The 25,630-nt window shown below is 38.9% G+C and overlaps 1 protein-coding gene across 2 annotated transcripts in view; it reads left to right on the forward strand.

The window, feature by feature from the left end:
* The window catches only part of FAM120C (family with sequence similarity 120 member C), a 150,992-nt gene that overhangs the window by 5,554 nt on the left and 119,808 nt on the right, over nt 1-25,630 (forward strand). For both annotated transcript variants that reach the window (XM_022563582.3, XM_022563585.3), the window contains exons 2-3: nt 21,870-22,116; nt 23,365-23,447. In XM_022563582.3, the coding sequence (XP_022419290.1) occupies nt 21,870-22,116; nt 23,365-23,447 (330 nt within the window). The remainder of the gene's footprint in view (nt 1-21,869; nt 22,117-23,364; nt 23,448-25,630) is intronic.

Raw genomic sequence — 25,630 nt, forward strand, 5'->3', positions numbered from 1 at the left:
CCATTCTGAAGGCACCAAAACCATTTCCATTCTTACCCTTTATTGGTCCTCTATGAGATAATTGACATGAGCCATCCTTTCCTTGAATTTCCTTTCTTGGATTCCATGATGCAGCTCACTTCTGATTCTCCTTATAAGTCTCTAGTTCTTTCTTCTCCTCTTACTGCTTCCTTAAGCATTGGTGCTCTCAAGACTTCTGTCCTAGTTATATTCTTCTACATTCATTTCCTGAGCAATCTTATCCATTATTATGGCTTTAAATATTAACTGTATTCTGATTATTCCTATAGCTCTTTCTCTACCCCTAACCTCTCTCATGAGCTTTTGACACATCTTTTCAGCTTTCTACTACTCGATGTCTTATAGGTCACTCATACTAAAAAATATCCAGGATGGAATTCATTATTTTCCCCAAAAACTTGTTCTATTTTTGGAGTTCTCTTTTGCTATGGATGTCGTCTTTCATCCATTTCAAGCCAGAAACCATGGAGTTCTTCTCAATTTTTCACTCTCCTGTCACTTTCCATATCCACTCGGTCACTAGATCATGTCACCTCTACCTCAGAAATGTCTACTGAGTCCAGCTACTTCCACCCCCATTGCTCTAGTTTAGGCTGCCATCATTTCTTATCTGAGTCATGAAAATTGCCTCAACTTGTTCCTTTACCACTCTCTGGACCATAGTCCATCTTCTACATTGCTGTCAGAGATACTTTGAAAACCAAAGTTGACTTTTGTCTGTGCCTGAAGATACCCACTGGCTACTTTTTGCCTACCCTACTAAGCCCAGACTTGTCAGCATGGCAGACAATGCCATTCACAGTCTGATCCCAAACTCTCTCCAGCCTTACTTGGTGCTTACCTTTGCCCACACCTGTTCCAACCGTTGGAATGTCCCAACCATTCTGAACTTTTCTGGCTTCCTAGACATACCATGTCCTCTCACATAGTGCTTTTCTTATTTTACTCTCACCATTGTGTAGCCAGTTCATACTTATTCTTGCTCAAAAGTTATCACTATGAAATCTTTCCCAGCCAAGGTAAATGATGCCTTCCCTTGTGCTACCAGAGTGTTCTTTTTACCTCTCATATTTTTTTCTCTCATAGTATTTTCATATCGCATTATAATTCTCTTTTTTTCCCCTATGCTATGTATTACATCCCCAGAACTTACTTATCTTATGACTGGAAGTTTGTTTGTGATTATCTTTTAATTGAGTTCCAAGAGGGCAGAGATTTTGCTCTAGGGCTTGACACATTATATACAATAATGGTTGTTGAAAGAGAAAGGCAGATAAGGAAGAATTTAGAACCAGTGTTTTATAATGTTATAGTTTCTTTCCATGTAAATTAACTTGATTCCAAATGGAATTGCCAAACTCTGTTAAGTAAAAGTAAGTTTTGTAGCTGCTTAGCAATGCATTTATAGAATAAATTCCCCCTTGGTGTTAGTAATAATAGCTACCACATGGGCTAGGTACCTCACATTATGTCAGATTCATTATGTCATTTAATCATCACAGCCACCCTTCAGGATATGTATTAATCTACGTTTTTTATAGCTAAAATAAAAACAGGCTCAGCATAGTCACTGGCCCAAGGTTGCACTGCTGGAATGTGGTTGAGCCAAGATATGAACCTAAATATATTTGAGATCAAAATCCTTCATCTTTAACATCTATCAAAACAGTATAGTTGCATTTTAATAACATTTTCCAGAACACTTTTCTTATATTTAGTTTGTGTAGCATAATGGCTAAGAACAGACCTTGGAGCCAGACTGCCTGGGTTTAAATCCTTGTTCTTTTACTTACTAGTTATATAAATGTGGGCAAGTTAACCTCTCTCTGCCTCAGTTTTCTCATGTGGAAGAGGAGGATAGTAATAAAAGCTACATCACAGACTTTACTGTGAGTATTAAATGATTTAATATAAGTACAGTGCTTAGAACATTATATACCACATAGTAAATGCCATATAAATGCCAGCTACAGTTACTTTGACCAAAATAACTTGTGTGCCAGGTAGATTGGACATGGACATTTCACTCTCATGCCTTAAGCTTGGCATGGCGTGTAGGGTACTTCTTGACCTGCCTACCATTCTCTTATCAGGACAATGAATGCTTTTCAGCATTTTTTGAACACCTACTCTTGCCAGACCCTGTGCTAAGTACTATGAACAATGGAATTCATTCATTAAACAAATGTTTAATGGGCTCCTACTGTGCACTAGGCACAGTTCAATATTGAGAAGATAAAGCAGTGACCAAAACAGACAGGTTTCTGACCTCATGAAGTTTATATTCTAGTGGGAAAGACAGACAATAAACAAGATAAAAAGACAAAATATATAGTATTTAGGTAGTATAGTAAGTGCTGTACAGAAGAATGAAGTAGGAAAGTGAGATAAGGGAGTGTTGCGGTCAGGTGGGTCTTCTAACCCTCCAGCAGCTCATAGTCTAGTAGGGGAGACAAGTAAGAAAATACTAACAATAATAGCCCGGAGTATCTTTTCTCTGGCTCTTGTCATAGGCCCAAGGACATAGTGGAAGTGGCAGAACCACAATTTGCATTTCAGACACCAAAACCTTTGCCCTTTCATCTATACCACAAAGAAAATCCCAAAGGTATGGCAGGGATGGCAAACTGACAGCCCATAGCCCCACACATTTTTTTAAAAGAACTTCTTTGATTTTCATTGATCAATAGTGTTCATCAGAATCTGAAGTCAAATAGTGGGTTTGGGTTGAATATTAAGGCATCATCTAGTGGAATGATTTTTCATTTTCTTCTGTCATTTAACTTGCATTTTACAAATGCATTTCTTTTTTAACAAATATGAATTTGTTGCCAACATTTTAAAAATTGTGAAACGTTACCAAGAATTCTGACTTTCCAACCACTCTTGAAATATCAGATCCTCTCACAACACTGGTTGCCCCCTTTTGCCGAGCCACATTGTCTTCATTTATTGGAGTCTCTACCGATCCATGGTGTCTCCCTGACACAGTGACCAAGTGCCACTTGCCTTTCATGATAACCATCTTCTACATGGCTCCAAGTGATTCCCGCCTCCTGGTATTCACACTCTTGTTTAATCTACCCCCACCCACTGTGTGTGGGCTGGACTTAGTGACTTGCTTTTAATGAACAGACTACAGCAAAAGTGATGAGATGTCACTTCCAAGATTAGGTTATAAGAAACTGTGACTTCCATCTTGTTTGTTCTCTCTCTCTTTCTCTCTCTGGCATTTCTTGCTTGATCACTCTGATGAAGCAAGCTGCCGTGTTGTGGGCTGCCCTCGGGAGAAGCCCACGTGACAAGTAACTGAGGGAAGCCTCTGACCAACAACCAGTGAGGAACTGAGGCCCTCAGTCCAACAGCCCACAAGGAACTGAATCCTGCCAACAGCCACATGAGTGAGCTTGGAAGTGGATCCTTCCCCAGCCAAGTCTTGAGATGACTGCAGCCCCAGCTGACACCTTGATTGCAGCCTGTGAGAGACCCTGAGCCAAAGAACCCCGTTAAGCCACGCTCACAGATACTATGAGAAAATAAATGCTTTTTAAGCCACTAAGTTTTGGGGGTAATTTGTTATACAGAAATAGGTAACTAAGACACCACTGATTGTTGTGCTTGTACTTTTTTATAGTAGTTTTGAAGAATATGAAATATTTCTTGTTCCCATATCTGTGAAAAAAGAAAAATTATCTATACAGGAAGGTCATATATTTAAAGGAAAATCAAAGGGAGCCTATTTCCTAGTGGAAGTGATGAGTATTTCTCTATATCTAAATAAAATGTGTTTGTTGAAAGACTACAATTTAAGACACCATTTAAAAATAAACCGTTGTAAGAAATATGGCCAGTATACAAGAATTATGAGTGCTGAAACAAAAAGAACTTTAAAAAGGGCTTGGAATTTCAATAGGTTGTTTTTGAATACAGATAGAATTAAGTAATACTGCCATGAAATGCAATTATATATTACATGAAAAAATTGCCAGGGCTTGAAAGCCTTTTGTAGGTAGTCGTTTAAGAAAAGAGTGTTGAGTACAGCAGAATTTACATTATAAACAAGCATTTGCAAAGGTAGTAGATACTGTTGCTCAGGATGTTAAAGATTGGTGGCTGAACATTTTTATGACATTGTGTCAAGAAGTTAAATTGTAAAGTTTTAGATTACAACTGGTTACAGCAGATATAAACACTATGCATTTAAAGGTACACTTAGCTTAGCTATGTGTCTAGCCAGTAGTTCTCAAAGTATGGTCTCTAATCAACAGCACTATACCACCTGGAAACTTGTTATAAATGCAGATTCTCAGGCCTTACCCCAGACCTACTGGAGATGAGGCTTGTTAATTTGTTTTAATAAGCCCTCCAACTGATTCTGATACACCCTAAAGTTTAAGAACCTCCGCACCTAGAATTTTGATGCAGTCTAACTCTTTTGGACTTGCCTCTGACGGGTACATCTAGAAATACCTGGATTTTGTATGTTGAGAAAAGTCTTGAAATTTTTAGTATAGATTGGTCAAAATTAGTGAATATGACTACAGATGGTGCTTCTGCAATAGTGTTACTGTTGGACTTAGGAAACTTCAGTTTTTTTCAGAAACACTTTAGAAAGACTTAAAGCTGTTCATTGTATCACTCCTTAGGATTCCACTTTTTGTGCAAAAATGTTCAAAATGAATCATGTCAAGAACTGGTAATTAACATTGTGGTTTGCACCATAGTTGAATACTTTGCTTGGTGAATTATTAGATTCATGTCATGGAAATCTTCCCTATTATGGAGATTAATTGACCTAGTTGAGGTATGGTATTGAAGATACTGGAAAAAATTACTTATTTGGCATCCAAAAGGCATTTGACCTGTTTTGTTGACATTACAATTCACTTTGAATAAAAACAAGGTTGTTCAGAAATACCTTCTAAATGTGTGGTTGTATTTGCTCATTCCTAGCAAAATTATGCCTTTGGGAAACTAATTTGGCAGGAGATAGACTGGCTGACTTTGCTGAAATTGTTTTCCAAGAAATGAATGTGATGGCCTGAATTACATTCCCCGAATTGTGGAGTTGTCTATTGAATTCCAGAAAAGGTTTTCTGACATTATATTCTATGAAAATGAATTAATGTAATAGTTCAGTTAACCTTTCTCAATTGATGTTCATGGTGTGAAAGAATAGCTACAGTGGAGATACTGAATTGCTGTGCTATGGTACTGAAAGTGAAGCATGATGTCACTGAAATACCAGAATTCTACAATATCTCAGGAGTAGTAACCCTAAATATAGAAAACACTGTGCAAGACATCTATATGTTTGGAAATTCCTACATTTCTAAGCAGCTGTTTTCCATTATGAAATAGGATAAAATTAATCATTCCCAGTAAAAGGATTCAAGGCTAAATTCTTTAGTGCACATTGTAACGCAAAAATATAAGACCTAACATTGACCTCTTGGTACATAAGAAAAGCATCAGACCTCCTGTTCCAAGTCAAAGGAGAATAAATCAGACGCAAAAATGTAATGATTAAATTTTTCTATTTTGAACTTTTGCTTTTAATTTTGAATTTAAAATGTTAACTCCAGTATTTTGCATGTTTATATTGTTAACACCCACAGCATATTTTAGGGAAAAAAAATTTCTGGCAGTTGATTTTCTTAACCACTTTCAATCATTTATGTTAGCTGCAGCCACTGGTTCAAGGACTCTTAGAAATTTCTCAACATCACTGTCCTCTCTGCAACTCCTGTCTTCCTTTCCAAGGTAACCCAAAAGCTACCTTGGACTTTTGTTCTCCTCTTATTCCTAAGAATACCTTTCATCAGACCTTCTGATTTTTCAATACTGAAGATTTTGCTTTGGGCAGAGCAAGTGCCTATTCTGGAATCTACTTGTTTCAAATGATTTCTGAGGACCTGCAGAGAGTAATATGTACCATAGGCTTCATCTCTGCAGGATAAACAGGCTATGTTTTATTTCAGAATGACTTTTTCAGAACCTGTATGCTAGGTATTTTATATAAATAGTTTCATTCAAAGTCTTACAATTAGGTAGGAATATAGCAAAATCTCCATTTTATAGATGAGGAAGTTAAGTGACTTGCCGATGATTTGCCCTACCACTTCAATTTGAGCATAGGTCCACTGGATGCTGAAGTTCCTGCTGTATCTGCTGATTACAAAAGTTATGCTCAGAGTCTCCAGCCCCTAAATGAGCCACAACAGATTAAATAAATCTAAGTCTTCTTTCTTACATGTGACAAGCAGTTTCACCTACAGAAATGGGCTGGCTTTTGGCAGCCTGAGAGCAATTTAAGGGTACTAAAATTGAGTATTAACTCAATTTTAACACTTTTAATAGCCTTTACTGAACACTGGATCAGTATTCTACCACCTCTAGCTTGACTGCAGTATTTAATGGCAAAGACTCTACCGTGCGTGTGTATATAGTTAACTGAAACTCCTACAGCTGAGAGGCAAGGCCACTTTGTCAATGTTGCCCGGAATTGACTGTGGTTTTCGATTGCTGCTATTCTTATGTTTTATTTATTTTTTAAAAAATATTTATTTATTTATTTTTGGCTGCATCGGGTCTTAGTTGCGGCATGCAGTCTCTGTTGCGGTATGCAGGCTTCTCTCTAGATGTGGCGTGCAGGCATTAGAGCACATGGGCTCTGTAGTTGTGATACACGGGGTCTCTAGTTTGGCATGTGGGATCTTAGTTCCTCGATCAGGGATGGAACCCACATCCCCAGCACTGGAAGGCAGATTCTTACCCATGGAAGGTGGATTCTTACCCACTGGACCACCAGGGAAATCCCTATTCTTACTTTTTAATTTGACATTATTCCTAGCTTTGTGGTTTATCAGTTTAATTTCTTAATGGTTGTTGAACTCCACAGAGTGTTGATGCAAATTTGCATCAACAGTAGTCTTGGTCTGTAATTTTAAGGTAATTAGACTTCAAGGCACATAGGCCTTGCAGTTGAAATATAAACCATCCATATTTCTATTGCTAAAGCAGACTTACACATCCTCCCCTTGACTTTTCTTATAAAGTGATGCTTCCTTGTCATCTCTGATTGCCTTTTCTTTGGAAATTGAGAACAGGTGGAGAAAGTGGACCACAGAGCCCTGCCTGAGTCAGACACCAGTTTGATGTATTTAACATGGTAGATGGGAGCAAGGCTAGTATCCCAACGGCATTTGGGATGACCTGGAGGAAGTTGTATTGCAGAGGTCAGAAAGAGGTATTGCCTCTGGATTAAGCTCTCTATGGTCAGGCAGGATTCTAGAGACCCAGATGGGTATAATACCGTCACTGCAACTAGCAGGCTTACAATCTAGATATTCTTTATGGCCCTATGCCTATCGTGAAATATTAATCACTAGAATGTCAGCTCCGTGAGGACAGGAATTTGGGGCTCCTGTTCACTATTGTATCTTCACATCTAGATCAGTGCCTGGCATGTATCAGTGCCTGACTCATTAAATATTGGTTGAAAGTCTAAATGGTTCATTGATTCCCTATGTTCTATGCACTGGAGGTATAGCAGTAAACAAAACAGACCAAGAACTCCTGGCCTTCTTGGAGCTACATTCTAGTGATAAATACTTATAGTTGCTTTTAATAGAAAATGTTCTTTAATAAAATATTTTCTGAAAGACCCAAAATATAAAATAGATAAGATGGGGAATATGAGCTCAGATTGAAGAGAAAATAGGAGTACCGGGCTTCCCTAGTGGCGCAGTGGTTGAGAGTCCGCCTGCCGATGCAGGGGACGCGGGTTCGTGCCCCTGTCCGGGAGGATCCCACATGCCGCGGAGCGGCTGGGCCCGTGAGCCGTGGCCGCTGAGCCTACGCGTCTGGAGCCTGTGCTCCGCAACGGGAGAGGCCACAACAGTGAGAGGCCCGCGTACCGCAAAAAAAAAAAAAAAAAAAAAAAAAATAATAATAGGAGTACCTGTCCTGCCTGGTTATTTGGTCCAATTCTCCATAATCCTGGTTTGGGAAGCACAGTTTGAAAGCCAGTGCTGTAGACTACTACATGTGATTGGAAATGAGACATTAAACTTTTCTCAGGGAACTGTTTTCCCTTGAGTTTTATAAATAGGTGTTGCTTCTTCTAGAAAGCATTACCTCACTGACTGGTTAGATGCCTTTCTTCTGTGTTCCCATGGTACACAGAGGTGCTTATAGCTTCTCACGTTTAAGTGGCCTACTCTGTGCTGTCTGCATCCTGGCATTTAGTAGTCCCTCAATTCATATTTGTTGGACTGAACAGTAAGCCAGCAATTAAAAGCTATAGGTAGTTGTTCAGGATCTCAACTCCTACTTTCTTTAAAGCTCAAATGTGCTCCTTTTGTGATTTGTTGTTTGCATATGTTGCTGTTTAATCTCACCTAAATAATTTTAGGTCTCCTGGAAAATTGCAAGGTTAACAACTGAACTGGACCAGTTAGGGCCAGGAACTCATTCTGCTTCAGAGGGTAGCAGTCATCATAGATGTGGAAATGGAGCCAGGGTGCTCAGCTGTTCCGAGGGGCATTGTGGCTGGAAGGCTTTTTCCTTGCCTTGGTCAGGATTTAATTGCCATCAGTAATTCTAGATTGTATTTTGCTAGGAATAAATTGTCATGCTGTGTGATCTGACTAGAGAGCATTGTTTCTTAAACTTGCCTTCCATCATGACAATCACCTAGGGTTCTTGGAAGCAACCTAAGTATCTCTTGTTGGATGAGTGGGTAAAGAAAATGTGGTATATTCATACAATGGAATATCAAGGAAATCCTGCCATTTGGGACAACATGGATGAACCTGGAGAACTTTATGCTGAGTGAAACGAGCCAGACTCCAAAGGACAAACACTTCATGATACTCTTATGTGAGGAGTCTAAAATTGTCAAACTCGTAGAAGCAGAGAGTAGAACAGTGCTTGCCAGGAGCTGGTGGGAAAGGGAAATGGGGAGGTTTTAGTCAAAGAGTATAAAATTTTGGTTATACATATACAAGATAAATAAGTCCTAGAGATCTACTGCACAGCATAGTGCCTATATTGTATTGTATACTGAAAAATTTGCTAAGAGAGTAGATCTTGTGTTCTTACTTATCACAAGAAATGATAATAGAGGCAGGAGGAAACTTTTGGAGGTAATAGATATGTTTCTGGTGTAGACTGTGGTAATGATATTTACCTCTAAACTCAAGTTGTATACATTAATTATGTGCAGCTTTTTGTATGTCAATAAACCTCAATAAATTGGTTTAAAAAAACACATTCCCAGCCTAGCCTTAGACATGCGAATCAGACTCTTCAGGGGAGAGGCCTGGAATAGCAGTTACCTCCAGGGAATGGGGATAAGAGAGCTATTACTTCTCACTGTACACCCTTCTGTATTGTTTAATTTTTTTTAACCTGGAATATGTTCTGATTTTATTCAGTAGTAATTCCTCTTTTAAATAAATATTGCAATTCATGGTACAAAAATTCAAAATATACAAAAAGATATATGGCAAAAAAAAAAAAAAACTCTTCCACTCTTGACCCTAGCCACCAGTTTCTCCTCCTCAGAGATGATCAGTATTATCAGTTTGTTGTGTATTCTTCCAGAGAGACTATGCATATAAAGCAAATATATATAACTATACATATAAATACATTGTATATATACATACATATTATATACACACAAATATACCTTTAAAAACCACAAATGATAGTATACTATTTACATAATATTCTATACTTTGCTATTATCATTTAATATATCATGCTGATTTTTTCATATGAGTATGCAGAGATTTGTCCTTATTTTTCACAGTTCCATCCTATTCCACTGCATGCATATGTTATCATTTATATAATTAGTCCTTTAATTAGATTTCCAGTTTTCAGCTAGAACAAATAATGCTGTAGTGAATACTTTGTACAACTGCAATGCCACTGCTTATATTTCAGCACTGCCTTTGTTGTTCCAAGTGCTTTAAATATCTAAAATAAATCCCTAGAAGCAAAGTCAAAAATTATGTGTATTTGAACTTTAAAAGATCTCGCCAAAATGTTCTCCCTAGAGATTATACCATTAATACCCCTGCCTTCAATATTTGCAAGCGTGTTTCCCTCACCAATACAGTAATTGCTAATCCTATAGGCAAAATACCATGTTTCTGTATTGTTTTAATTTTTCTTATCACAAGTGAGTTTGATTATCTTTTTATATGCTTAAGATCTATATTTTTAACTTTTCATTTTATATTGGAGTATAGTCGATTAACAATGTTGTGATAGTTTCAGGCGTACAGCAAAGTGATTCAATTATACATGTATCTACTTCTTTTTCAAATTCTTTTCCCATTTAGGTAGTTACATAATATTGAGCAGAGGTCCCTGTGCTATACAGTAGCTCCTTGTTTGTTATCCTTTTTTTTTTTTTTTGGCCATGCAGCGTGTAGGATCTTAGTTCCCCGAACATGGATCGAACCCGTGACCCCTGCAGTGGAAGCGGAGAGTCTTAACCACTGGACTGCCAGGGATGTCCCCAGTCTTCTTTTATAAGGACACTTGTCATTAGATCAGAATGATCTTATCTCAAGATCTTTACCTTAATTGCATCAGCAAAGACCCTAATTTCAAATAAATTCACATTCTGAGGTTCTAGATGGATATATCGTTTAAATTTATTTATTTATTTTTGGCTGCGTTCAGTCTTTGTTGCTGCACACGAGCTTTCTCTAGTTGCGGTGAGCGGGGGCTGCTCTTCATCATGGTGCACAGGCTTCTCACTGTGGCGGCTTCTCTTGTTGCAGAGCATGGACTCTAGGCGCACAGGCTTCAGTAGTTGTGGCACATGTGGCTCACAGGCTTAGTTGCTCCACAGCATGTGGGATCTTTCCGGACCAGGGCTAGAACCCGTGTCCCCTGCATTGGCACGCAGACTCTTAACCACTGTGCCACCAGGGAAGTCCCTCCATTTTAAATATAGCCGTGTGTACGTGTCAATCCCAAATTCCCTAACTATCCCTTCCCCCCACCCTTTCCCCCTGGTAACCATAAGTTTGTTCTCTAAGTCTGTGAATCTGTTTCTGTTTTGTAAGTAAGTACATTTGTATCATTTCCTTTTAGATTCTGCTTATAAGCGATATATGATATTTCTCTTTCTCTGTCTGGCTTACTTCACTCATTATGACAATCCCTAGGTCTGTCCATATTGCTGCAAATGGCATTATTTCTTTCATTTTAATGGCTGAGTAATATTCCCTTGTATATATGTACCACATCTTCTTTACCCATTCCTCAGTCGATGGACAGTTAGGTGGCTTCCATGTCTTGGCTATTGTAAACAGTGCTGCAATGGACACTGGGGTACATGTATCCTTTCGAACCACGTTTTTCTCCGGATATATGCCCAGGAGTGGGATTGCTGGATCATATGGTAGCTCTATTTTTAGTTTTGTTGTTTTTTCTTTTTGCGGTACGCGGGCCTCTCACTGTTGTGGCCTCTCCCGTTGTGGAGCACAGGCTCCGGACGCGCAGGCTCAGCAGCCATGGCTCACGGGCCTAGCTGCTCCATGGCATGTGGGATCTTCCTGGACTGGGACATGAACCCATGTCCCCTGCATCGGCAGGTGGACTCTCAACCACTGCGCCACCAGGGAAGCCCTATTTTTACTTTTTTAAGGAACCTCCATACTGTTATCCATAGTGGCTGCACCAATTTACATTCCCACCAACAGTGTAGGAGGGTTCCCATCTCTGCACACCTGCTCCAGCATTTATTGTTTGTGGATTTTTGGATGATAGCCATTTTGACTGGTGATATCTCATTGTAGTTTTGATTTGCATTTCTCTAATAATTACGATGTTGAACATCTTTTCATGTGCCTCTTGGCCATCGGTATGTCTTCTTTGGAGAAATGTCTATTTAGGTCTTCTGCCCATTTTTGGATTGGGTTGTTTGTTTTGATGATATTAAGCTGCTGTTTGTAAATTTTGGAGACTAATCCCTCGTTGGTCACATCATTTGCAAATATTTTCTCCCCGTCTGTGGGTTGTCTTTTCGTTTTGTTTATGGTTTCCTTTGCTGTGCAAAAGCTTTGAAGTTTAATTCGGTCCCATTTGTTTACTTTTGTTTTTATTTCCATCATTGTTGGAGGCGGATTGAAAAAAATATTGCTGTGGTTTATGTCAGAGTGCTCTGCCTATGTTTTCATCCAAGAGTTTTATAGTGTCCAGTCTCACATTTAGGTCTTTAATCCATTTTGAGTTTATTTTTGTGTATGGTGTTAGGGAGTGTTCTAAGTTCATTTTTTTACGTGTAGCTGTCCAGTTTTCCCAGCACCATTTGTTGAAGAGACTGTCTTTCCACCATTGTATAGTTTGGCCTCCTTTGTCATAGATTAATTGACCATAGGTGCGTGGGTTTATTTCTGGGCTTTCTATCCTGTTCTATTGATCTATATATCTGTTTTTGTGCCACTACCATACTGTTTTGATGACTGTAGCTTTGTAGTATAGGCTGAAGTCAGGGAGCCTGATTCCTCCAGCTCCATTTTTCTTTCTCAAGATTGCTTTGGCTATTCGGGGTCTTTTGTGTCTCCATACAGATTTTAATGTTTTTTGTTCTAGTTCTGTGAAAAATGCCATTGGAAATTTGACAGGGATTGCATTGAATCTGTAGATTGCCTTGGTAGTGTAGTCATTTTGACAATATTAATTCTTCCAATCCAAGAACATGGTATATCTTTTCATCTGTTTGTGTTGTCCTCGATTTCCTTCATCAGCTTCTTGTAGGTTTTGGAGTACAGGTCTTTTGTTTCCTTAGGTGGGTTTACTCCTAGGTATTTTATTCTTTTGATGTGATGGTAAATGGGGTTGTTTCTTGAATTTTTCTTTCCGATCTTTCATTGTTAGTGTACAGGAATGCAACAGATTTCTGTGTATTAATTTTGTAACCTGCAACTTTACCTAATTCATTGATGACCTGTAGTAGTTTTTTGGTAGCATCTTTAGGATGTTCTATGTATAGTATCATGTCATCTACAAACAGTGACAGTCTAACTTCTTGAAAATCCTTGCATCCCTGGGATAAATCCCACTTGATCATGGTGTATGATCCTTTTCATGTATTGTTGGATTCGGATTGCTAGTATTCTGTTGAGGATTTTTGCATCTATGTTCATCAGTGATACTGACCTATAATTTTCTTTCTTTATGGTATCTTTGTCTGGTTTTGGTATCAGGGTGATGGTAGCCTCACAGGATGAGTTTGGGAGTTTTCCTTCCTCTGCAGTTTTTTGGAGCAGTTTCAAAAGGATAGGTGTTAGCTCTCCTCTAAATGTTTGATAGAATTCGCCTGTGAAGCCATCAGGTCCTGGACTTTTGTTTGTTGGGAGTTTTTTAACCACAGTTTCAATTTCAGTGCTTGTGATTTGTCTGTTCATATTTTCTATTTCTTCCTGGTTTAGTCTTGGGAGATTGTACCTTTCTAAGAATTTGTCCATTTCTTCCAGGTTGTCTATTTTATTGGCATACAGTTGTTTGTAGTAGTCACTTATGATCCTTTGTATTTCTGTGGTGTCAGTTGTAACTTCTCCTTTTTCATTTGTAATTTTATTGATCTGAGTCCTTTTCCTTTCTTTTCCTTTTTTCTTTTATTTGGTTGTGCAGGGTCTTAGTTGCGGCAGGCGGGCTCCTTAGTTACAGCACATGGGCTCCTTTAGTTGAGACACGTGGGCTCCTTAGTTGTGGATTGCCAGCTCCTTAGTTGCAGCACACAGACTGCTTAGTTGTGGCATGCAAATTCTTAGTTGTGACATGCATGTGGGATCTAGTTCCCTGGCCAGGGATCGAACCCGGGCCTTCTGCATTGGGAGCACGAAGTCTTAATCACAGTGCCACCGGGGAAGTCCCTCCCTTTTTTTCTTCATGAGTCTGGCTAAAGGTTTATCAATTTTCTTTATCTTTTCAAATAACCATCTTTTAGTTTCATTGAACTTTGCCATTGTTTTCTTTGTGTCTATTTCATTTATTTCTGCTCTGATCTTTATAATTTCTTTCCTTCTACTAACTTCGGGTTTTGTTTGTTTTTCTTTCTCTAGCTGATTTAGGTGTAAGGTTAGGTTGTTTATTTGAGATTTTTCTTGTTTCCTGAGGTAAGATTGTATTGCTGTAAACTTCCTTCTTAGAACTGCTTTTGCTGTATCCCATAGGTTTGGATCATTGTGCTTTCATTTTCATTTATCTCTATGTATTTTTTTACTTCCTCCTTCATTTCTTCAGTGATACATAGGTTGTTGTTTTTTTAAATTTTTTTTAACATCTTTATTGGAGAGTACTTGCTTTACAATGTTGTGTTAGTTGCTGCTGTATAATAAAGTTAATCAGCTATATGTATACATATATCCCCACATCACCTCCCTCTTGCGTCTCCCTCCCACCCTCCCTATCCCACCCCTCCAGGTGGTCACAAAGCATGGAGCTGATCTCCCTGTGCTATGCAGCTGCTTCCCACTAGCTATCTATTTTACATTTGGTAGTGTACATATGTCAATTGCACTCTCTCACTTCTTCCCAGATTACCCTTCCCCCTCCCCATGTCCTCAGGTCCGTTCTGTACGTCTGTGTCTTTATTCCTCTCCTGCCCCTAGGTTCTTAGGAACCATTTTTTTTTAGATTCCATATATATGTGTTAGCATATGGTATTTGTTTTTCTTTTTCTGACTTCTTACACTCTGTATGACAGACTGTAGGTCCATCCACCTCACTACAAATAACTCAATTTCGTTTCCTTTTATGGCTGAGTAGTATTCCACTGTATACATGTGCCACATCTTCTTTATCCATTCATCTGTCGATGAACACTTAGGTTCCTTCCATGTCCTGGCTATTGTAAATACTGCTGCAATGAACATTGGGGTACATGACTCTTTTTGAATTATGGTTTTCTCAGGGTATATGCCCAGTAGTGGGCTTGCTGGGTCATATGGTAGCTCTATTTTAATTTTTTAAGGAACCTCCATACTGTTCTCCATAGTGGCTGTATCCATTTACATCCCCACCAACAGTGCAGGAGGTTTCCCTTTTTACCACACCCTCTCCAGCATTTATTGTTTGTAGATTTTTTGATGATGGCCATCCTGACCATTGTGAGGTGATACCTCATTGTGGTTTTGACTTGCATGTCTCTAATGATTAGTGATGTTGAACATCCTTTCATGTGTTTGTTGGCAATCTGTTTATCGTCTTTGGAGAAATGTCTATTTAGGTCTTCTGCCCATTTTTTGGATTGGGTTGTTTGTTTTTTTTTGATATTGAGCTGCATGAGCTGCTTGTAAATTTTGAAGGTTAATCCTTTGTCAGTGGCTTCGTTTGCAAATATTTTTTTCCCATTCTAAGGGTTCTCATTTCTTCTTGTTTATGGTTTCCTTTGCTGTGCAAAAGCTTTTAAGTTTCATTAGGTCCTGTTTGTTTATTTTTTTTTAAATTTCCATTTCTCTAGGACGTGGCTCAAAGAGGATATTGCTGTGATTTATGTCATAGAGTGTTCTGCCTATGTTTTCCTCTAAGTGTTTTGTAGTGTCTGGCCTTACATTTAGGTCTTTAATCCATTTTGAGTTTATTTTTGTGTATGGTTTTAGGGAATGTTCTAATTTCATTCTTCTACATGTAGCTGTCCAGTTTTCCCAGCACCACTTATTAAAGAGGCTGTCTTTTCTCCATTGTATATTCTTGCCTCCTTTCTCAAAGATAAGATGACCATATGTGCCTGGGTTTATCTCTGGGCTTTCCATCCTGTTCCATTGATCTATATTTCCATTTTTGTGCCAGTACCATACTGTCTTGATTACTGTAGCTTTGTAGTATAGTCTGAAGTCAGGGAGCCTGATTCCTCCAGCTCCATTTTTCCTTCTTAAGATTGCTTTGGTTATTCGGGGTCTTTTTTGTTTCCATTCAAATTGTGAAATTTTTTTGTTCTAGTTCTGTGAAAAATGCCATTGGTAGTTTGATAGGGATTGCATTGAATCTGTAGATTGCTTTGGCTAGTATAGTCATTTTCACAATGTTGATTCTTCCAGTCCAAGAACATGGTATATCTCTCCATCTGTTTGTATTATCTTTAATTTCTTTCATCAGTGTCTTATAGTTTTCTGCATACAGGTCTTTTGTGTCCTTAGGTAGGTTTATTCCTAGGAATTTTTTTTTTTTTGCTGAAATGGTAAATGGGGGTGTTTCCTTAATTTCACTTTCAGATTTTTCATCACTAGTGTATAGGAATGCAAGTGATTTCAGTGCATTAATTTTGATCCTGCTACTTTACCAAATTCATTGATTAGCTCTCATAGTTTTCTGGTAGCATCTTTAGGATTCTGTATGTATACTATCATGTCAACTGCAAACAGTGACAGTTTTACTTCTTCTTTTCCGATTTGGATTCCTTTTATTTCTTTTTCTTCTCTGATTACTGTGGCTAAAAATTCCAAAACTATGTTGAATATAGTGGTGAGAGTGGGCAACCTTCTCTTGTTCCTGATCTTACAGGAAATGGTTTCAGTTTTTCACCATTGAGAATGATGTTGGCTGTGGGTTTGTCATATATGGCCTTTATTATGTTGAACTAAGTTCCCTCTATGCCTACTTTCTGGAGGGTTTTTATCATAAATATGTGTTGAATTTTGTCAAAAGCTTTTTCTGCATCTATTGAGATGATCATATGTTTTTTCTCCTTAAATTTGTCAATATGGTGTATCATATTGATTGATTTGCGTATATTGAAGAATCCTTGCATTCCTGGGATAAACCCCACTTGATCAATGTGTATGATCATTTCAGTGTGCTGTTGGATTCTGTTTGCTAGTATTTTGATGAGGATTTTTGCATCTATGTTCATCAGTGATATTGGCCTTTAGTTTTCTTTTTTTTTGACATCTTTGTCTGATTTTGGTATCACGGTGATGGTGGCCTCGTAGAATGAGTTTGGGAGTGTTCCTCCCTCTGCTGTATTTTGGAAGAGTTTGAGAAGGATAGGTGTCAGCTCTTCTCTAAATGTTTTTTAGAATTCGCCCGTGAAGCCATCTGGTCCTGGGCTTTCGTTTGCTGGAAGATTTTTAATCACTGTTTCGATTTCAGAAAGTAGAATTGTGGTTGCTAGGGGCTGAGGAAGGGGGAAATAGGAATTGTTTAATGGGTATAAAGTTTCGGATTTGTAAGATGAAAACATTCTGGAGAACTGTCTCAAAGTGTGTATCCTTAACACTACTGAAGTGTACACTTTGAAAAGTGGTTAAGGTGGTAAATTTTATGTTATGTAATTTTTCTATCATAGTAAAAAACTTATATTAAAAAAAGCTTAAATAAAGTAGATGAAACAAGAATGACTTAACGTTGATATATGAAACTGGATACTGGTATCATGAAGGTTCATTATGCTATTCTCTTTACCTTTTTATTTTACAATTTTCCATAATCAAAAGTTTTTAAAATGAGTTAGTGAGCATGGGCTTTGTGGGCAGAATTTGAATCCTAACTCCAGTTTTTAAAAATTGAGATATAATTCAGATACCATAAAATTTGCTATTTTAAAGTATACAATTCAGTGGTATTTAGTCTATTCCACAGAGTTGTGAAACTATAACCACTATCAAATTCCGGAACATTTTTATCACCCCAAAAGGAAACCCAGTACCTGCTAGCAGTCATTCTCCAATCTTTCTTCCTCCCAGTCCCTGGCTGTTTCCCATCTTTATGTATTTTCCTGTTCTGTACAATTCATTTAAAAGTGTGTTTGTAATTATAATTTATAATTTTTTCGAGATTTTTTTCAAGATTAATTCATGTTGTAGCATGAATCAGTACTTCGTTCCTTTTTATGGTTGAATAACATTCCCTTGTATGAATATACCATCTTTTGTTTATCTGTTTGTTAGTTGATGGACGTTTGGGTTTTTTCCACTTTTGACTGTTACGAATAATCCTGCTATGAACATTCATGTATAAGTTTTCTGTTTGTTTGTTTGTTTTTTGCGGTACGCGGGCCTCTCACTGTTGTGGCCTCTCCCGTTGTGAAGCACAGGCTCTGAACGCGCAGGCTCAGTGACCGTGGCTCACGGGCCCAGCTGCTCCGCGGCATGTGGGATCTTCCCGGACCGGGGCACAAACCTGCGTCCCCTGCATCGGCAGGCGGACTCTCAACCACTGCGCCACCAGGGAAGCCCCATGTATAAGTTTTTGTGTGAACATGTTTTCAGTCCTCTTGGGTGTATACCTATGAGTGGAATTACTGGATCATATAATAACCCTATGTTAACTGCTTGAAGAACTCCTAGACTGTTTTCCAAAGTGGCTGCACAATTTTACATTTCCACCAGCAATGTACGGAGGATTCCAGTTTCTCCATACCCTCGTTATTTTACATTTTAAAAATTATAGCCCATCCTAGTATGTGTTAATTGGTTTTCTCATTGTGGTTTTTTGATTGGCATTTCTCTAATAACTAATGATGTTGAACATCTTTTCACGTGCTTATTGGCTAGCTTCACTTTTTAGCTGTGTGACATTGGTCAAGTTCTTCAACCTCTGAGCCTCGTTGTTCCATCATCTGTAAAAAGGAGGTAATAATGCATCATGATGTTATTGCAAGGTTAATGGACATGACCTGTACTTGGAACAGTGCCTGGTATATAGTAGGTACTCCGTTGATACCTAATATTACTTTGCTACTTGAGCTCTAAGTAAGCCGCAAACCAGGCAGACTTTTCCCAGTGAATTTTGTACATCAGTTGTTGAAGTCAAATACTGAGATGATGGTGCCCTTTCATTTGCCAGGGCTGCTTTCCTTTTTTACAGCCTCTGTAGGCCTTTCTTTGCTATTCTGTCAACTCTAGCTCTGTGTCCTTTCTAGTGCTGGTTAGGACCATGGAAGATACACACGAGAGGCAGAAGGAATCTATGGCCTTAAAACTTGCAGATGATGGTACTTCCTTGACTGTGTCAGCTGTCCCAGTGCTATAACAGTTAAGAGGAGAGAAATAATGAAAGAATTTATGTAAGAGGTGGTAGCCCTATGGAAAGTATTTGGAACGTTGGGAAAGACAGGCAATATGGCAGTCTAGGCAGGGAAACCAAGTGAGCAAAGAAAAGGAAACAGTAATCTTGGAGAAGGGTAGTTAGGAAACTAGCCTGGTAGGAGTAGGGTGTTGGAGAATTGTGAGGGATTATTTATGAGATTCTTATTCTATTGTTTTCCATTACTTACCCCAGAATATGTAGTGAAAGAAGTTTTATATCTGGAATCATGAGATTTTTGTTCTAATCTTGGTTCTGCTGCAGATTCGCTAGATAACCATGTCAAGTCATCTGTCATTTCTAGGGGGCTAGTTGCTTAAGCAGTAAAATGAGTAATTGGGCATATGTATATCAAATCACCTTGTTGTACACTTTAAATGTCTTATAATTCTATATGTCAATTATATCTCAATAAAGCTAAAACTTTTTAAAAAATGAGTAATTGGGATATGTCAATGATTCTTAATTGGGAGTGTGCATCAGAACCTACTGGAAGCTATTTTGGAATATAGGCATTTTGATCACACTCAGGAAATTGTTTCAGCAGATCTGAGGTGAGACACAGGTTTTTATATTTTGAAAATGCTTTCCACATGGCTGTGATTTATATTCCTAGTGTTATAAGAGCCATTCAATTTGTTAAAGATCACTAGTCCTTGGCTTTCTGGAGTTGAAATCACTTGGATGGTGGCATAATCAGCTTCAGACCAGCTAAAGGTAATGTGTTGTAGCAGAAAGAGCATGGGCTTTGGTGTCAGTCTGACCTAGGTTCCTGTTTCCCAGCTCTGTAGCCCTAAACATGCCACATCACTTCTCTGAGCCTCAGTTTCCTCATCAGAACAGTGGGGCTTATAATGCCCACGTGGTCAGGCTGTGATGATGAGAGAGAACATATCACACTTAGTACTATGCCTGGTACAAAGTAGATGGATGCCCAATCAGTGACTGGTATGAGAGGTATATGCTGGAAGAAACTGTCACCAGGGGACAGCATAAAACTGTACTCCTACCCTGACCTATCTGGAGTTAATCGTAACTCTAGACATAAATATGTTGCAGTGCAAAGTAAGGATTTTTGCTTCCTTTGCCTGGATATCAAATAAATACAGACCTTACTTTGCTATCTGCTTACCAGTGTCCCTCCCCCTGTTGTGACTTAATGTGTGACATGGCTATCTACTGTGACTAGACTCTCTTTCCATAGCTTAGAAAAAGCTTAATGTGTTGAAACTCCTGTCAGACTCCAGAAAACTACCATTCCTTTAAAACTTAAATGAAAAAAATAGGTCAGTTGAGTTCAACAAAACTATCAAGGTCTGCAAGCTCTAGAGACAAAAATCCAAACTTTGCTCCTTCCAGCTACGTGACCTAGGGATGTAATGTAAAATGGGGATAATAATAATAGTTATGGCCTCATAAGATTGTTTTGAGTATTAAATGAGTTAATGTATGTAAAGTAATTGGAACCTTGCTTAACACATAGTACATGTTCAGTATCTGTTAGTAATTATTCATATTACTATGCACCAGATCTTATGTGGGAGCCAGGAATACAGAGATTATAAATAAAGTTTCTGCAGTCAAGGAACTTACTGTGGCAGAACCAGTATGCAGACCATTTCAGTATGCTTTATGTACAACAATAGACACGTGCACAGGAGGGACACTTAACAGTCTGCCTCTATTACATTAAAAATAGTGCTCTCTAGGAAGAAGTTTGGTACAATGGAAAGTGTGCATTCTGGAGTCAGATCAGCTTGGGTTTGAATCCTGTATATACTTACTCAGTATGCAACTTTAGGGGAAGCCAACCTCTCGCAGCCTTAGTTTTTCCATTTCTAAAATAGGGTGAAGTTTCTGACTTCTAACTTTTGGAAATACCCTCCCTATTTGGGTGCCCTGCGGTCTAAGGTGCTCCTAAGAGAGAAAGCAGGGATTTTTTTTTTAAAGAGATGAACTTAGATTCAGATTCTAGCTATATGTCATTTAACCTTTCTGTATCTATTTCCACTTGTAAGTTTTTTTAAAAAATTATTATTATTATTTTATATTTGTTTATTTATTGGCTGCTTTGGGTCTTCGTTGCTGTGCGCGGGCTTTCTCTAGTTGCGGCAAGCGGGTCTACTCTTCGTTGTGGTGCGTGGGCTTCTAATTGCGGTGGCTTCTCGTTGTGGAGCACAGGCTTTAGGCATGCAGGCTTCAGTAGTTGTGGCACGCGGGTTCTAGAGTGCAGGCTCAGTTGCTCTGCGGCATGTGGGATCTTCCCGGACCAGGGCTCGAACCCGGGTCCCCTGCATTGGCAGGCGGATTCTTAACCACTGCACCACCAGGGAGGTCCCTCCACTTGCAAGTTTTTTCATCCATATCTACCTTGTCCATTGTTGTTCTGATGATGAGATAATGTATGTAAAGCACATATGGTGCTGAGCAATATATAATAGCTTTATTATCTTTCTAACAAAGTTCTGTTATTGTTTAAAGTAAAAACTTAAATAATATAAACCATGTTAATTTCAGTATTCTTTTAAAGAACCTCAGGCCATAGTTTCATGCAAGGAGTCAAAAAAGACTGGACATTTGAATGAACGCATGGATAATGCTGCCTGTGTTTACAGGAATAATCAAGTTCTAGGGTAGGAGAGGCTTTTTTTTTTAAGGCTATTTTGTTCAGCCTCATATAATCTTAAATTTCAACAAACTATAAAATTCAGTTACTAACCTTCCTGATTTCTAACCAAATACAGGTCAGCTTCTGTTGCATGATGTGTTCTTCTCTTCTTCCCTCCTAGGTCTTTCAGAGCCTTGAAGACCACCATTTGGAAGTGGTGGCTTTTTTCAGGGAAAATGGCTTCCATGGCCTTCTTGCCCATGACTCCGAGTATGCTCTCTACAATATTCCCTCTTACTATAGTTCCCATGCTCTGAAGCTGAGCTGGAATGGGAAGAACCTTACTACCAACCAGTTCCTGATGCAGGAGGTGGCCAAGCAGCTGGGCCTGAAGCGGATGAATTTTCCCATATTTGCTGCATTGCTAGGTAGGTGGTCCAAAGAACAGACTCCAGTGATTGTTAAAGTTTCCTCTTGCAGTGTTAAGAGATGAAGATTAGAGTGATTTAGGTTATCATTGTTGGATTTATCTTCTGAAAGTCTGCATGCCGAACACTGTGCTTTTGGGCTTCTTAAACTCAGCATGTTTGTCTTATAAATTAATACAGGATATTCCAGAACATTATTTTGGTTCCTATAAAACTTTTTCTTTTGTTACATTCTATAAGTATTTTATGCAGAGTACCATCTTAGGCCAAAATATCTTACTAGCCCTAGACAACTTTGGTTTCCTACTCAGAGCATTAGCATTTCTTACCCACTGTCTAAATTTAGGTCAAGAACACAAATCATTCTGTATCTTTTTCTTTTTTTTCTGTTGTGCTAACATTTTATTATGAAAATTCCCAAAAGTACAGCAAAATTGCAAGAATTTTGCTATGAAAATCCTATATCTACCACCTCTATTCTGCCATTAACATTTTACTATACTTGCTTTATCATATATCTGTCCATTCTATCCATCATCAATCTTTCTTTTAAAGGAGTATTTCAAAGTAAATTGCAGAGCGTTGATTATGTTTCGAGTTGGTTTTCCAAGTACTGACAGCATGAAGGTTAATATCTTGTCTCAGGTGTGACCTCTGTTTATAATCCCAAAGGATTTGAGCTTGGATACTCTAGTGGGGTCAGCACAAGTTTTGGAATTAGGCCTTGGACAAATCACTGAAGTTACACCTTCCTGGTTTCAGTTTCCTCATCTGTGAAATGGAATAATAATACTTCACAGTGCTATTGATAAGGTTAAATGAAATAAGATATATAAAATACCCAGCACTTAGTAGGCAGTGAGTAATTGGTGGCTGTTATTATAAAAGGCAGCATGACTGGGTGATAGAAAATAGCATGGACTTTGGAGTCAAACATTCCTAGCTTCTTATCCTGGTGTGGGCACTTATTAGATGTGGCCCCTTGGGCAAAGTCACCAGACTTGCTCAAACCTCAGTTTCCTTATCTATAAACTGGAGGTAATAATATTTACACAGTTATTATAAAGATGATATACATAATGCATGTGAAACATAGTAGGTAATCAAACATAGTTACTGTAGTTGTTACATTAAGAATATAGACCTATGTGAATTATTTGATTGTTTTCTCTCCCAGAAGTCCTTTCATGGCCTGGAGGTTCTAAGAAAACATTTGTACAGTCAATAAATGACAAATATACTTTATAGGTAACCACATTCTCCCAGATGAGGACCTGGCCGCTTTTCACTGGAGCCTCTTGGGACCAGAACATCCCCTTGCATCACTTAAGGTAACGTGACCCATTTCCTGCCTGTACATCAGGTTTTGATTGGAGTTTTGGTAGAATAAATATCTTTCATTAGGCTTAAAATATTTCAGACACTTATAGACAAAAACTTTATAATTATGATCAATACCCTTAAAAAGGAAAAACTCAGTTTTCTACCTAATGTGTAGGGAAAAATCCAGTTATTCCCTCCTATGTCTTTCTTTCCTGTGTTTCTCCTTTACTCCCATACTACTACCGCACTCACACAGAACACTTCACTTCTGACACTTCTGGTCACTAAACATGTGGGGGTTTTTCCCTACACAAAACAGTTTTCTGTGACACCAGCTGGATGTCCTACAATTTAACTCAATTCTAACACCAACTACCTGAAGATAGTGTCAGATCACACAAGTTAAGGACTCAGTTCCACAAGACTTCCCCCCCACTTCAGACACCATTCACAAGCCCAGGTTATCACCTGTGCTTCCGACCAACCAACTAACTATAGATTAGAGGTTCCAGTGACCCCCTTCTCAGGTTCAATTAATTTGTTAAAGCACCTCATAGAACTCAGGGAAATACTTACTTACATATATCACTTTATTAAAGGATATGATAAAGGATGGAGATGAACAACTAGATGAAGAGATACATAGGGTGAGGTGTGGGAGGATCCCAAGCACAGGAGCCTATGTCCCCATGGAGTTGGGGTACATCACCCTCCCGGTACATGGATGTGTTCACCAACCTGGAAGCTCTCCAAAACCTGTACTTTTGGGATTTTATGGAGGCTTCATCATGTAGGCAAGATTGATCATTAACTCCATTTTTAGCCCTTCTCCCTTCTCTAGACAATGGGGGTGGGGCTGAAAATTCCAAGCTTCTAATCATGGCTTGGTCTTACCAGTGACCAGCCCTCATCCAGGAGCCCACCCAGAGTCACCTCATTAGAGGAAGAGATGCTCCTAGTGCTCTTACCACTTAGGAAATTACAAGGGTTTTAGGTGCTCTATGCCAGGAACTGGGGTCAGAGAACAATGTATATTTTCTATTATCTCACACCCTTATTATCTTAAGGATTCATACGGACCTATGAAGAAAAATACTAATACCCCAATAAATGAAGTAATGAGCAAAGGACAGAAGCAGACAATTCACAAAAGAGGAACTAGAGTGGCCAATAATATGAGTGGGTGTTAAACCTCACTGGTGATCAGAGATGCAAATTAAATGAGCAGTGTGATCTTTTTTTTTAACCTAAGGGTTTAGCAAATATTGAAAAATTAGTCTATCCGCTCCTACTGAGGCTGTGTTGAGACTGGTGCTCTCATACATTTCTGGAGGTAGTGTAAGTTTTTGGTGGTATTATATTTCCCTAGTTCTTTCAGTCTCCTAGACTATTTCACACCTTTTCCTCTCTCCTTAAGCCTCTAATGCTCCCTCCTCCCTGCTCACTCTCAGCTCATGACTTGGCTTCCTGTTTCACTGAGAAAATTGAAGCAATGGGAAGAGAACTTACACCAGTTCCCACCCTTTCATCTTCTCACCTGCATGCTTTGCCCGCCTCAGATGACCTGTCCATGTTCCTGTCTAAGGTCAACCCCTCTACTCTTATGCTGGATCCATCCCCCATTGCTAACTTCTTTTTTTAAATATAAATTTATTTATTTATTTTTGGGTCTTCGTTACTGTGCACGGGCTTTCTCTAGTTGCGGCAAGCGGAAGCTACTCTTCGTTGTGGTGCGCAGGCTTCTCATTGCGGTGGCTTCTCTTGTTGCGGAGCATGGGCTCTAGGCACGTGGGCTTCAGTAGCTGTGGCACACGGGCTCAGTAGTTGTGGCTCGTGGACTGTAGAGCACAGGCTCAGTAGTTGTGGCGCACGGGCTTAGTTGCTCTGCGGCATGTGGGATCTTCCCGGACCAGGGCTTGAACCCGTGTCCCCTGCATTGACAGGTGGATTCTTAACCACTGCACCACCAGGGAAGTCCCCCCCATTGATAACTTAAGGGCATCACTTCAGCAGTTCTCCCCTCTTTCTCCCACATCATCAGTTTCCCTCTCTTATTGGCTCTTTCCCATCAGATGCATAAGCATGCAGCCATCTTAAAAAATAAAACAAAACCTGCTCTTGACTTCACTCCCTCCACCCAAGTTACTGCTCCATATTTCTTCTTCCCTTATAGAAGACTCTTCTAGAGAGT

The sequence above is a fragment of the Delphinapterus leucas genome, chromosome X (assembly GCF_059928025.1).
Source record: "Delphinapterus leucas isolate spDelLeu-1000000601 "Yukka" chromosome X, BTC_Dleu_Yukka2, whole genome shotgun sequence".
NCBI lineage: Eukaryota > Metazoa > Chordata > Mammalia > Artiodactyla > Monodontidae > Delphinapterus > Delphinapterus leucas.